This window comes from Bos grunniens, chromosome X (genome assembly GCF_055505025.1).
Source record: "Bos grunniens cultivar Pamir isolate PY7600 chromosome X, Bosgru_T2T1.0, whole genome shotgun sequence".
NCBI lineage: Eukaryota > Metazoa > Chordata > Mammalia > Artiodactyla > Bovidae > Bos > Bos grunniens.
In genome coordinates this window covers 19,650,422-19,664,338 of record NC_141194.1, presented here as the reverse complement: position 1 = coordinate 19,664,338, position 13,917 = coordinate 19,650,422, and the positions used below count along the sequence as shown (strand labels likewise).

Sequence of the window (13,917 nt, the reverse complement as noted above, 5' to 3'; positions counted from 1 at the left end):
TTTTTATGCAGATTTAGCTCTGGATGTTTCTCTCATGATTTATCAATACTTAGGATAAAACTGTTTAAACTGTTAGATTTTTGTAGTTTATTTAAATATTTGATAGGGCTTCCCTTGTGGCTCACCTGGTAAAGAATCTGCCTGCAAAGCAGGAGACCTGGGTTCAATCCCTGGGTTGGGAAGATCCCTTGGAGAAGGGAAAGGCTGCCCACTCCAGTATTCTGGCCTGGAGAATTCCATGGACTTTATAGTCCATGGGGTCGCAAAGAGTCAGACAAGACTGAGCGACTTTCACTTTCACTTAAATATTTGATAGTGACATTCATCTTAATTAATTGGAATTTTTCAAAATTGTCTCTGTAGGTATGCAAACTATTGTGGTACTGATGTCAGCATGGTTGGTAGATAGCAAAAGCTACAGAAGTTTTGAGGTGAAAGAGAGCAGATAGGATCTTGGGAGAGATATAGCACTTGGGCTGGACCCAGCATGATGACTCTGATTTGACCTGGCAGAGAGGACAGAGAAAGGGCATTCCAGATGGGGGAAACAGTGTGAGTAATGGCATCCAGAATTGTAAACAAGCATTACATAATGGGTGATAGGAGAGACAGGGTAGAAGGGATCTAACATTTGTTAAGTACCTACTGAATGTAAATCATCATGCTAAGAATTTTGCAGGCATGACTCTGAGATCAGTTGAATCCTCAGACAGTTTGTCTCCGGTGTCAGCGCATATTCTAATTTGTTTCACTCTATTCTAATGGACACAAAACTCAATATTGATTTGAGTCACTCACTCACAAAATTTTGTTGGTCAATGTAAACCACATTTTCTTGACTTTAATGCTATAGACTTTGGGTCTAAAAAAAAAAAGAAATCCAGTGTTGTAAGGTGTTGTCCTGTTCATTGAAGGATGTTTGTCCTGATTTCTAGATGACAGTAGCAATCTTGCTGCATAGGTGGGACAACCAAAAATGTTCCCAGACATTGCAAAGTATCCTCCAGGAGGCAAAATCAACTCCGATTGATAGTCATTGATACAGATTCTATTAAAAGCAAAATGGCTGTCTGGGGAGGCCTTACAAATAGCTGTGAAAAGAAGAGAAGCAAAAAGCAAAGGAGAAAAGGAAAGATAAGCATCTGATGTAGAGTTCCAAAGAATAGCAAGGAGAGATAAGAAAGCCTTCCTTGGTGATCAGTGTAAAGAAATAGAGGAAAACAACAGAATGGGAAAGTCTAGAGATCTCCTCAAGAAAATTAGAGATACCACGGGAACATTTCATGCAAAGATGGGCTCAATAAAGGACAGAAATGGTATGGACCTAACAGAAGCAGAAGATATTAAGAAGAGGTGGCAAGAATGCACAGAAGAACTATACCAAAAAGATCTTCACGACCAATATAATCATGATGGTGTGATCACTCACCTAGAGCCAGACATCCTGGAATGTGAAGTCAAGTGGGCCTTAGAAAGCATCACTACAAACAAAGCTAGTGGAGGTGATGGAATTCCCATCAAGCTATTTCAAATCCTGAAAGATGATGCTGTGAAAGTGCTGTACTCAATATGCCAGCAAATTTGGAAAACTCAGCAGTGGCCACAGGACTGGAAAAGGTCAGTTTTCATTCCAATCCCAAAGAAAGGCAATGCCAAAGAATGCTCAAACTACTGCACAATTGCATTCATCTCACACTCTAGTAAAGTAATGCTCAAAATTCTCCAAGCCAGGCTTCAGAAATACATGAACCGTGAACTTCCAGATGTTCAAGCTGGTTTTAGAGAAGGCAGAGGAACCAGAGATCAAATTGCCAACATTCACTGGATCATCAAAAAAGCAAGAGAGTTCCATAAAAACATCTATTTCTGCTTTATTGACTATGCCAAAGCCTTTGACTGTGTGGATCACAATAAACTGTGGAAAATTCTGAAAGAGATGGGCATACCAGACCACCTGACCTGCCTCTTGAGAAATGTGTATGCAGGTCAGGAAGCAATAGTTAGAACTGGACATGGAACAACAGACTGGTTCCAAATAGGAAAAGGAATACATCAAGGCTGTATATTGTCACCCTGTTTATTTAACTTATATGCAGAGTACATCATGAGAAACGCTGGGCTGGAAGAAGCACAAGCTGGAGTCAAGATTGCCAGGAGAAATATCAATAACCTCAGATATGCAGATGACATCACCCTTATGGCAGAAAGTGAAAAGGAACTAAAAAGCCTCTTGATGAAGTGAAAGAGGAGAGTGAAAAAGTTGGCTTAAAGCTTAACATTCAGAAAACAAAGATCATGGCATCTGGTCCCATTACTTCATGGGAAATAGATGGGGAAACAGTGGAAACAGTGTCAGACTTTATTTTGGGGGACTCCAAAATCACTGCCAATGGTGATTGCAGCCATGAAATTAAAAGACATTTACTCCTTGGAAGGAAAGTTATGACCAATCTAGATGGCATATTCAAAAGCAGAGACGTTACTTTGCCAACAAAGGTCCATCTAGTCAAGCCTATGGTTTTTCCAGTGGTCATGTATGGATGTGAGAGTTGGACTGTGAAGAAAGCTGAGTGCCAAAGAATTGATGCTTTTGAACTGTGGTGTTGGAGAAGACTCTTGAGAGTCCTTTGGACTGCAAGGAGGTCCAACCAGTCCATCCTAAAGGAGATCAGTCCTGGGTGTTCATTGGAAGGACTGATGCTGGAGCTGAAACTCCAATACTTTGGCCACCTCATGCGAAGAGTTGACTCATTGGAAAAGACTCTGATGCTGCGAGGGATTTAGGGCAGGAAAAGGGGACAACAGAGGATGAGATGGCTTGATGGCATCACCAACTCAATGGACATCAGTTTGAGTGAACTCTGGAAGTTGGTGATGGACAGGGAGGCCTGGCGTGCTGCAGTTCATGGGGTTGCAACGAGTCGGACACGACTGAGTGACTGAACTGAACTGAACTGAACTGAAAGATAATGAAAGCTGATGGAGAGTCTTTTATTGAACAGTGTATTTGCTTGTGTGCTCAGTTGCTCAGTCATGTCAGACTTCTTGAAACTCTATGGACTATATAGCATGCCAGGCTCCTCTGTCCATAGAATTTCCCAGGCAAGCATCCTGGAGTGGGTTGCCATTTCCTCTTCCAGGGAATATTCCCTACCCACGGATCATGTCTTCCTGTGTCTCCTGCATTGGCAGGTGGATTCTTTACCAAGCTGTGTCACCTGAGAAGCCATTGAACAGTTTACACAAAGTATATATCCTTTTTTTGTTTCCCTGGCTGAAGTCCCTTCTTGGTTTTTCTGCAATTGACTTTAGCACAGAAGATGCTTTGCTTAGGCTATTGCAAGTTTTAACTATGACATTACTGACATTTTAACCACATAATTCTCTCTTTAGAGGGATTATACTGCACACTGAAATGTTTAGCAGCATGAATGGCATCTACCCAAGAGATGACAGCAGCCCTCCCCTTGAATTGTGACCGCCACATCCGGCAAAGTTGGCCTTGGTGGAGAACCACTGATACAGACTATACCAAGGATAGGAAAGTTGTAAGGTCATATTCTGTACAACCTGCATGATATAATTTTAAAATCCTCTATTTCTTCCCCTGAAGTTCTTTCTTGGTTACTATGAGGTTGGTTTTTTTGCTTATGCTGTCTCAGGGATTGTCCATCTCAGTGCTATGGATGTTTTGGACCAAGTAATCCTCTGTTTTGTTGGCGCTGTCCTGTAAATCAGGGGCCCTCAACCTCCAGGATCTAATGCCTTATGATATGAGATGGGGCTGACGCAATAATAGAGATAAAGAGCACAATAAATGTAATGTGCTTGAATCATCCCCAAACCATCCCCACCCCCACTTTGCCCATCCATGGAAAAATTGTCTTATTGGTTTCTGGTACCTAATGAATTTTTTAAAAGTAGGGAATGATAGTGGAGATAGTTTTAGGAATTCTGTCACCAACCACTGGGGGTAAATAAAATATTTTGACTGGGTTAAGCTTGATGAAAACTAGTTTCCAATTCAGTACAACTATTTTAAAGCAAGAAAAGCACCATTGTTATTGTCTACCAAGTCTTTTTGAGAAGACACAGCTGGACATGGCAGGCTATAAAAGAAAGCAGACTTTAACAAACACATAACACTCTCATTTTCAAAGCACTTTTGATTTTATTAAGGAACATACGTTGAAAGCTTAGTGGTATGGTTTAAGAATTAGCTAAATGTCCTATAACTGACAGTATGTTCCCATTACTTTCTTAGGTAACTTGAGTACTGCGTAACTTGAACATATCTTGGATCTTCTGGTAGCTACAAGTTTTCAAGTTGTAGACATGATAAAACTTGATCTTAGATCTTCTTGTAGATGCAACTTTTCAAGGTGGAAGACATCAGTAAAATTCAATCTTGGATCTTCTCTTAGGTTCAACTTGTCAAGGTGGAAACATCAATTAAACTCAGTCTTGGATATTCTTGTAGGTACAATTTTTCAAGGTGCAGATGTTAATAAATCCAATTCTTAGATATTCTAGTAGGTGAAATTTTTCAAGGTGTGGATGTTAATAAAACTCAGTGCATTTTTCCTGAGATTTCTTTGATCTTTTTCCTATCTCCTAATTTTGCTTACGCTTCTTAAACCGATCAGCCATTGATCGGAGGTTGGGTGGCACAATCTGGTTGGCTCTTTGGAGAATTTTAATCAACTCATCGGCAATTTTCCAATCATCTTGGGTCACAAGGGTGATTGATTCACCTGTTTTCCCTGCTCTTCCAGTACGACCAACTCGGTGTACATATTCTTCAATATTGCGTGGAAAATTGTAATTATATACGTGTGTGACATCACTGACATCAAGACCTCTGGCTGCTAAATCGGTAGCAATCAGTATTTTCACTCTCCCAGTTCTGAAGTCTTCTAATGCTTGGTCTCGATCACTCTGTTCCCTGTCACCATGCAGGGACTGGACAGGTATGCCTTGAATACTTAAATCACTTGACAAGTCATCAGCCACAAGTTTTCTGCTGACAAACACGATGACTTTGTCTTTGGGTGACAGACTCTGTAGGAATTCTTTGACCAGAGATCGTTTTTCCTCTTCAGTGGTAACAATTATGTTTTGCTTCACAGTATTTACAGTAACTAGATCCAGAGTACCAACATAAACAATCATAGGCTGTTTCAAATAAGACTGGGCCAATCTACGGGTAGAGTCTGGCCAAGATGCGGTTGTCATAACAGTCTGTCTATCTGGGCGCACATCTAATAAGATCTTCATTATTTGGTGTTCAAACCCCAGATCCAGCATTTTATCTGCCTCATCCAAGACCAAGTAGGTTATGCTTCTTAGGTTGACAAAATTATTCATTTGTAGATCATTCAGTCTTCCGGGAGTTGCAATAATGATGTCTACACCTTTGGTAACATCTTGTATTTGTCCTTTTCTGTTTCCACCACCATATATACAAACACTTTTAAGACCTTTATATAAGTACTTAGAACATTCAGCTTCTACTTGCAGAGCTAATTCTCTAGTGGGTGTAAGGACTAGCATGCCAGGTCCATTCCTTTGCTTTCTGGATACTGGTTGAGAATGAATATGTATAAACCCAGGCATTAAATAGGATAGTGTTTTGCCTGTTCCAGTTTGCGCAATCCCTATAAGATCTATTCCTTGTAGAATTATTGGCCATGACTGAGACTGAATTGGCGTTGGCTTTTGAAAACCAGCTCTCCTAATGCTTTGCATAATCTCAGGATATTGTTGGAAAGCATCTTCGAATGTACAGGTGGGCTTGGGTATGGGACGTTTCTCACCCTCTGTCAAGTCATCACACCTTATGTTGAAATTTTCCTTTCTCCAAATTTCCACTTGGGCTTCAGACAATGAGTGTGTTGCTTTGGATTCTATGTATAAGTTTTTCTTAATTGGTGGTAAATCTGCCCATTTTCTTTTCTTCCACTCTACCACTCCAGCTTTTACTTGATCCCAGTCTATCCGTGGCTGAGCTGCTCTAGCAGTGACATCTTTTGGCTGGGCGGCTCTGGGCTGGGCCACTATGGCCGCATAGTCTCTAGGCTGGGCCATTCTGGTGTCTTTGGCCTGAGCCTCTCTGGCCCCATGGTCTCTGGGCTCCGTCCCTCTGGTGGCATCATCATCTCTGGGCTGGGCCACTGTGGTGGTGTCATCTTTGGCCTGAGTTTCTCTGGCTGTGGGGTCTCTGGGCTGGGCCCCTCTGATGGCATCATCATCTCTGGGCTGAGCCACTGTGGTGGTGTCATCTTTGGACTGAGTTTCTCTGGCTATGGAGTCTCTGGGCTGGACCCCTTTGGTGGCATTATCATCTCTGGACTGCGCTGCTCTGGCAGCATCATCGTCTTTGACTTGGGGGTCTCTGGCCTCATGGTCTCCATGGTGGGCCCTTCTGGTAGCGTTGTCTTTGGGCTGGGCCAGTATGGCCGCATAGTCTCTGGGCTGGGCCACTACGGCCGCATAGTTTCTGGGCTGAGCCACTATGGCCGCATAGTCTCTGGGCTGGGCCTCTTTGGTGATGTCGTTGTCTTTGGCCTGGGCCTCTCTGGCTGCATGGTCTCTGTCCGCATCCTCGTCTCTGGGCTGGGAAGCTCTGGAGGCAGTCTCTCTGGGCTGGTCCCCTCTGGTGGTGTTGTCGTCTTCAGCCTGGGCCTCTCTGGCCATGTCGTCTCCTGGCTGGGCCCTTCTGACAGCATTGTCATCTCCGGGCTGGGCCACGATGGCCGCATAGCCTCTGGGCTGGGCCACGATGGCCGCATAGTCTCTGGGCTGGGTTGCTTTGGTGGTGTCATCTTTGGGCTGAGTGGCTCTGGTGGTGTTATTTCTGCTCCAGCCTCTCTCGGCCAAAGCTTGAGAGGCATCACTATCAACACTGCATTCTGAACTGTAGGTTCTTTCTTGTTTCTTAACAAGAGTTTCTATAGCCGCTTTGGCCTTGGCCTTCATGTCTTTCCTGCCAAAAATTTTTACCTCAGCTTCAGGACCACCTTTTACGATCTGTATTTTTGTACTGGTAGAATCCTGGATATCTTTTATTTTTGATCCCCCACGACCAATCACCGCACCAATCATGCTGCTCTTGATAAGAAAGCAGAGTGGTGGTTCTCGGTAATTGGACGCCCTAGACTCTGCGCGGCCAGAGGTGTGGCTCCAGCCACAGCCTCTGCCACCCCGGCCATCCCGACTGACCTGGCGATCTCGCAGATCTCTCAAAGTAGGTTCTATTGTCTTCTGCTCTGGCGCCCACGCCATTTGTGGGCAATGGTAAAGTAAGTGCTGGCCTCTCGTCTAACTTGGGCTGGAAAAAGAGGTATCATCTGGCTCCTTTCTCATCTCCTCCGGCTGGAGACCAACTGACAGCCAGCTGGTCTGCAGCTATACTGCTGTTGCCTAGGAAGTTTGTCTTTGATATAGTGTCAGTTGGGGCGGGGCTTTGGATAGGCTGACCAATCACAGGGCTGGGCCTACTGTGAGGTAAGCAGGTGCCTGTGAGGTAAAATTTAAAGCAACAGTCACTCTCAGGGGCTGACCCTACCTATGCTTAAAGGGCCCTGAGAGTGTTTGCCCAGCTTCAGTGTCACAGGTGCCTCAGTCTCTGGGCTCATGCTGGTTTTGGCTTAGTGTGGGAGCAGACTTGAAGCACGCCTTGAACTTACCCAAGTCTTTTCTTGTGATCCAGTTATTTACCTAGGAGGAAAAAAGTGAATTTTGAAAATCAACTTACTTGTTTATAGATTTGTGTGTTTATTTCAGTAAATTTCTTTTTGAGCAACAACAGTACTGGATCTAAATAAATTCATCAATTCCCTGTTTTCTTAATTTATACCTTCAGAAATCTCTTAGGTTCATTGTGAGGGATGGCATTTTTGCCTCTGATTCTTCAGCTAAACTCCAACATTTGTTCAGGCAGTTTCTGATTATTATATCAGGGATGCTGCTTAGAAGAGAAATCTCTGTTAGGGTCTCCGTTAAATTCGAAGGTGTTTTAAATACTTTCCCACTCTTGTCATTGCCTCTTAATTTTCCCCTTTCTGTGTAGTCTCATAGATTCGGGGATATTAGCACTAGCTGCTGCTGCTGCTAAGTCGCTGCAGTCGTATCCAACTCTGTGCAACCCCATAGACGGCAGCCCACCAGGCTCCGCTGTCCCTGGGGTTCTCCAGGCAAGAATACTGGAGTGGGTTGCCATTTCCTTCTCCAGTGCATGAAAGAGAAAAGTGAAGGTGAAGTCGCTCAGTTGTGTCTGACTCCTAGCGACCCCATGGACTGCAGCCTACCAGGCTCCTCCATCCATGGATTTTCCAGGCAAGAGTACTGGAGTGGGGTGCCATTAAGGCTATGTAAAAGCAGTTTATTAGGTGCAGTGTAAAAGTCACCCGAATTTTCATTGTATCCTTTTATAATTAATGGCCACTCTCAAATCCCCTTAATTTTCCTATTCAACAGGGTAAAATTTCTAGTGTTTTCAACATTTCTAGATATGATGTAGTTTCCAAAATGCCTCCCATCTTGTTCCTTCTCCTTTGGAAAGGATTCATTGTGGACCTTTTAAGATGTAGCCATAAACTAAACAAAGAAATGACCTAACCTTTCCCGTTAGATCCTCTTCACTGACCATGACCTACAAACTCAAGACACATAACTGCTCATAGGCACATTATGGACACTTAAGTCTCTTCTTCCTCATCCCGTACTTACATGGTTGATTTTTTTTCCCCCTTGTTTGACTAAAATACACTAAATATTTATCCTTTAATATTTGTCCTGTTAACTTTGGGCAATTGAAACAGAATAGTAAATGCAGTTTTAATGGTAATTCTCTCATCTGTCATATTACCCTGTAGTTTCATGTTCTGCCAATTAAATGTTCATGGTATGATCTCTCTTCAAGCCAAAGTTGCTGATTAAGATTTGAACATGGTTGCATATCAGGTACAAGTCTGTGATACATTGGGAAAAGGCTTCTCTGTTTCAGTATTTCTCCTGCAAAGATGCTTTTTAAAGAAAAAAGAAAGGTTACTGGCCAAATATGTTTGGGAAATATAGCACTTTGTATCTTCTTAGAGTCACAGTATGTATTAGGTATCTCAGAAGCTCTGATGATTACAGGAGTTGAGAAACTCAGTTGGGCATTGTTTTTTTTTTTTTTTTTTGAATTTTTATTGAAGTGTAGTTGATTTATAATGTTGTGTTAGTTTCAAGTGTACAACAATTGGGCCTTGTTTAACCCAAATTTATCAAAAGAATTTGCCAGTGGAACCTCTTCTCAGTATTTTCATTAAACTTTTTATGGGAATAATTTTAGATTTATAGAAAGATTCTCAAATGCCTGTTCAAGAATTTCCCTGAAAGTTTTCTCTGGTTCATATCCAAATGAAAAAAAAATAAAATAAAAATAAGGGCCTTACATTTTTTCATAAATTAAATTTATTCAATTTAAACTTTTTTATTCTAGCATTGTACCCTCTGATTTTCTTTTGTAAAATATCCTTTTAGAAAGGAAATGAGAGTCACAAATGATTTTTAAGGGTCTTTACTTGGGCAGAAAGTATTAAACTAGTACCAGAAGTTAAATTTGGTTTTCAATTGTTATTGGTATGTGAAACCCTGCAAACTATTAATAGAAGCAGTCATCTAGCACAGTAGCAAATATAGATAATTCAGTTATTGCTCATGATGGCAAGCAAGAAGGTCTGGGAGACTGAAAATTGAGACAAAGTCCTGTAAAGGATGTAGGCCTGATCTGCCACTCTGAGGGTAGAACTAAAGATCAAAAGATGTTTTGAGTTTCAGGGGACGAAACCAGTGTGGCCTTGGGAAAATAATGAAGGTGGCCTGAAGGACTCGGACAGAAGACTCAGGTTAAGAAAAAGGGGATTTGGAGAAAGATAGTTTGGATCAGGAGAAGGGAACTCTCGGGGCCATAAAGACATTCAAATGAGTTTCAATTTAATATGGTTTAAAAAGGAGTGCACCTAAAGTGAAGGAGTCATATGACACTGTCAGTATTAATTAGGTCCATATGGTGAAAGCAAGATGCAGTGAAGTAAAGGATAGGACTGTGTTTGTGGTACTTTAAGTACACTGGACTGAGATGTGAACAGACTGTGGCAGTAGTAATTCATAGAAAATAATAGCTAGAAGGAAAAGAGATCCAAGAAGCTAATATCTTTTAGTCTCACTGTATATGAAACGCTTAAAATGTATTACATCATAGCAAGTTCATAGTAGGTATTTTCCTCCTCTTTCATGTGGAAACACTGAAACTGGTAGATGCTATAGAATATAGTCAAGTTCATGCAAGGTATGACAAATAACTTAGCTATTCTTTCCAAGAAATAGAGAGTAATGAAAGACAGGTTTACAAATACCTTTAGGCATCAGAATTCATATAGTTAGATAATGAGACTAGGAGGACAGAAAGCCCAGTGAAGAAGCAAGAGAACTTCAAGAGAATCCAAAGAAAGCATGATAATAGGACAGAAGGCAGGAGAACATGTTGACGAGGCCTGGGAAATAGTGTAAAATGCTTCATAGAGGACAGGAGGTAAATAGACTACTGAATTTGGGAGAAGGAAATTAGCAATGACTTTCAAGAAGTCCCTTTTTGTGGAGTGATGGAGAAACACATATTTCACAGAAAGAAATTGGGATGAGACATGGCTGGATGCCTGGGGAACTTTGCAGGGTTGGGGAGAGAACTGTATATCTCGTACTGAAAGTCTGAAAAGCAGTGTCACAATGTTTAAATAAGGAGTCTAGGAAACTAGGATTTCCTGGACAAGTTACTGGGATTGTTCTCTGAATGATCCAGTGGATTTCGAGAAGATGGCTTATCATGAATATTGTAAGAAAATGCATTTTAATAGTCTTTCAAAATGTGTGAGAGGATAGGATGAGGGAGAGAATCACAAGGAAACAAGCACCATTCATTAGCTGTTTTAGAAAAGGAAAGTCTTTCTAAAAGAGAGAGAGTGCTGGGAGTTCTTTCAAGGAGATTACAGTGCTATTTTTAGCTGCCCATTAAGCCTTTCTGTATCAAATTTAGTTTATTCTCCACAGAGTGAGGGAATGCATTATTTAGGTATATGAAGTGAGGCTATAGAGGTAATTAATTCTTCTTTCAGCACAAACAGTAAAGAAAAAATATTGTAAGCTGATTAGCACCTGCAATAAGCGTCTTTGGAGGAATTCTTGCTTACCAACTATTTCCTATGGAAATTTAACATATTGGCATTCATTTTTAAAATAATAATAACCTTCAGTTAATCCCTTGGCTCTATTTTGAGGCATTTGAAGGGCTTTCCAGGACTGTTTCAATTCTGATATCTATGGTGGAGGTAAATGGAAAGAACAACAGCATTATCTACAGTATTTGCTTTATATACAGAACCACAAGAACCCTTAGAATCATGGTGTTTTAGAGGTGGAAAGGACTGACTGTGGAGAGCATCTCTTATAACCCTCTCATTTACAAGTGAGAAAGCTAAAGTCTACAGTGGCTCTCTCCACTGGAAGGATGATGGGAGTCACAGATACAATTTTATATTTTCTAGTGGCCACATTATAAAAAGAATAAGGGAAGACTTCTGATTCTGGACAAGGTGGTGTAGACACACCTCCCTATTCCTCCTCTTTTATTTATTTTACATGTAAGACAAACAATAAGTCTCTGAATTCTGGAGAGAAAGCAGACCAACTAAGGAATGATTTGAGGAATGACAAAATGGTGAGTTCTTGGAGTTTGTTTTTTTCTCCTTTATATCTTGGATTCTATGCTGGAAGAGTCTGCAACCCAGAAACAAGCACAATAAAAAAAAAAAAAAAAAGTTCCAAGAAAAACTTTTTTGTTTGTTTCATTTTGTTTTGTTTGGGAGTGGGAATGTTTTGTTTGTTTGTTTTTTAGCCAAATGACCAGGAAAGGAGCAGCTGGGGAAAAAATCGTTTTGATAGTAACCACAGTGTACTTCTGGCTCCATCAACAAAGGCCAAGAGTAAAGCCTAAATTTCCATCCTCATCCATTGGTAATGAGATACACTTCCTCCACTACTGGGGTGGGTCCAAGGAGGCCAAGTCTCTTAGTCTATGTTTTAAACACTGGCCAGAGGGAATGAGATTCCTTCTGCATCCCCACCCCCCTCATCATGTCACTGGAAACCCATGACACACATGGGGAGCCTGGACTTCTACCCTCACCTATCAGTAATGAGGCATACCTCACTTTCTCCACAGTGCATGAGATGTCCAAATAGGGAGACAGGACTTCACATCTGCCTGGAAGTAATGAAGCAGAGCTCAACTTGCCACACCAGCATAGTGTCATTGGCGGTCTGCTAAAACAAAGATTTAAATAATATCCGAAGTCTCATGATATACAAAATGTCTAAGAGTTGAAAAATCACTCATCCTCTTGAGAACTGAAACAGTCTCAGCTTGAATTAGGGGGAAAAATAGATGCCAACACTGAAAAGAAACAGACATTGAAATTATCTGAAAAGAATTTGAATGCAACCATTCTTAGGGGGGGAAAAAGAGCTTTAGTGAGCAGTTATAAGCATACTTGAAGCAAATGAGAAGAAAAGTACTAGCAAGAATAAGAAGATACAAAGAGGAATCAAATAGATATTTTAGAACTGAAAAATACAATACTCAAAATTCCTGCATGTATAAAATAAATAAATTTTAAAAAATGAATAGAAAAGAGATAGTAATAAAGCAGGGAACATAAAGATATAACATTAAACACTACCCAGTCTTAATAAGCTGGAGAAAATAGATGGAGACAAAATTAATAGAGCTTCAGAAACCTGTGCACAGTATAAAAAATTTGAATATTCGTATCATTGGAGTTCCAGAAGAGGACAACAAATATAGGTATGAGCAATTATTTAATAGAATAAGGACTGGAAATCTCCCATTGCACAAAAGGTATAAACCTACAGATTCAAGAAAATAAGTAAACCCAAAACATAATAATCCCAAGGAAATCCATGCCGTGACATATCAAGATCAAACTTCTGTAATCTAAGGACAATAGAAAATTCTTAAACAGCAGATAGAAAGGACACATTTTCTAGGGGGAATTCCAGTTCAAATGGAGGCCAGAAGGAAGATGCATAATATTTTTCAAATGCTGAAAGGAAAGAATGATCAACCCAGAATTCCATATCCAGAGAAAAATACCTTCAGAAATGAAAATGAAATCTAGGTATTCTCAAGTGAAGGGAAACTAAGAAAAGTTTTTGCTAGGAGTTTTAACCTAAAATAATGGCTAAAGCACTTTTTCTAAATGGAAAGGGAATGATAACAGAAGGAACTTTGGAATATTAGGAAGAAGGAAAGAAAACAATAAGCAAAAATATAGGTAAATACAAGAGCATCCTTTTCTTCTGGAGTTTTCTAAATTGTTTTTTTGACAATTGAACCAAAATTATAACAACGTCCAATATGATTTTAAATGTGTTTAGAGAAAATACCAATAGTTAAAGCAGTTATAGGGGAGAGTAAAGAGACATACAGAAAGGTAAGGTTTCTAAATTTCATCAGTGATACCAGTATACTATGATAAGTTATAGATAAAGCAATATCTGGAACAACCACTAAACAGCCATACAAATATATATACTCAAAAGAACCACAAGTAAGTGTATACAGAAGTCCAAATATAATGTTGTACATGTGAAACTTACATGATGCTGCAAACAATCTTAGTAAAATTTTATTTTTTTTTATTTTTTATTTTTTTAGTAAAATTTTAAAAAGCACTACAGATAAACTAAAATGGAGTTCTGAAAAAGTTTTCAGCTAACCACAGGATATACACACCTGAAGACATGCTCAAAATTTTTAGTCATAAGGATAATAGAAATCAAATCCACAATAAG

At 40.3% G+C, this 13,917-nt stretch overlaps 1 protein-coding gene and 1 long non-coding RNA gene across 20 annotated transcripts in view; one reads left to right on the top strand and one right to left on the bottom strand.

Moving 5' to 3' along the window:
* LOC147339896 (uncharacterized) overlaps nt 1-13,917 on the top strand; it is a 784,113-nt gene that overhangs the window by 294,217 nt on the left and 475,979 nt on the right. The window contains exons 8-9 of one of the 19 annotated variants that reach the window (XR_015159686.1): nt 3,394-3,548; nt 4,265-4,394. The exons of the other annotated variants lie outside the window; for them this stretch is intronic. This is a non-coding gene — a long non-coding RNA (uncharacterized LOC147339896). Of the gene's footprint in view, nt 1-3,393; nt 3,549-4,264; nt 4,395-13,917 lie in introns of those variants that run through there. 19 annotated transcript variants of the gene reach the window in all.
* DDX53 (DEAD-box helicase 53) lies at nt 4,152-8,865 on the bottom strand. Its single transcript, XM_086389328.1, has one exon. It carries the CDS (start codon nt 7,282-7,284, stop codon nt 4,615-4,617), a length of 2,670 nt encoding a protein of 889 aa, XP_086245454.1. The 5' UTR covers nt 7,285-8,865; the 3' UTR covers nt 4,152-4,614.

Excerpts from the sequence above, each read along its gene's own strand:
- DDX53 (XM_086389328.1), bottom strand. The coding sequence starts at position 7,284 with ATGGCGTGGGCGCCAGAGCAGAAGACAATAGAACCTACTTTGAGAGAT.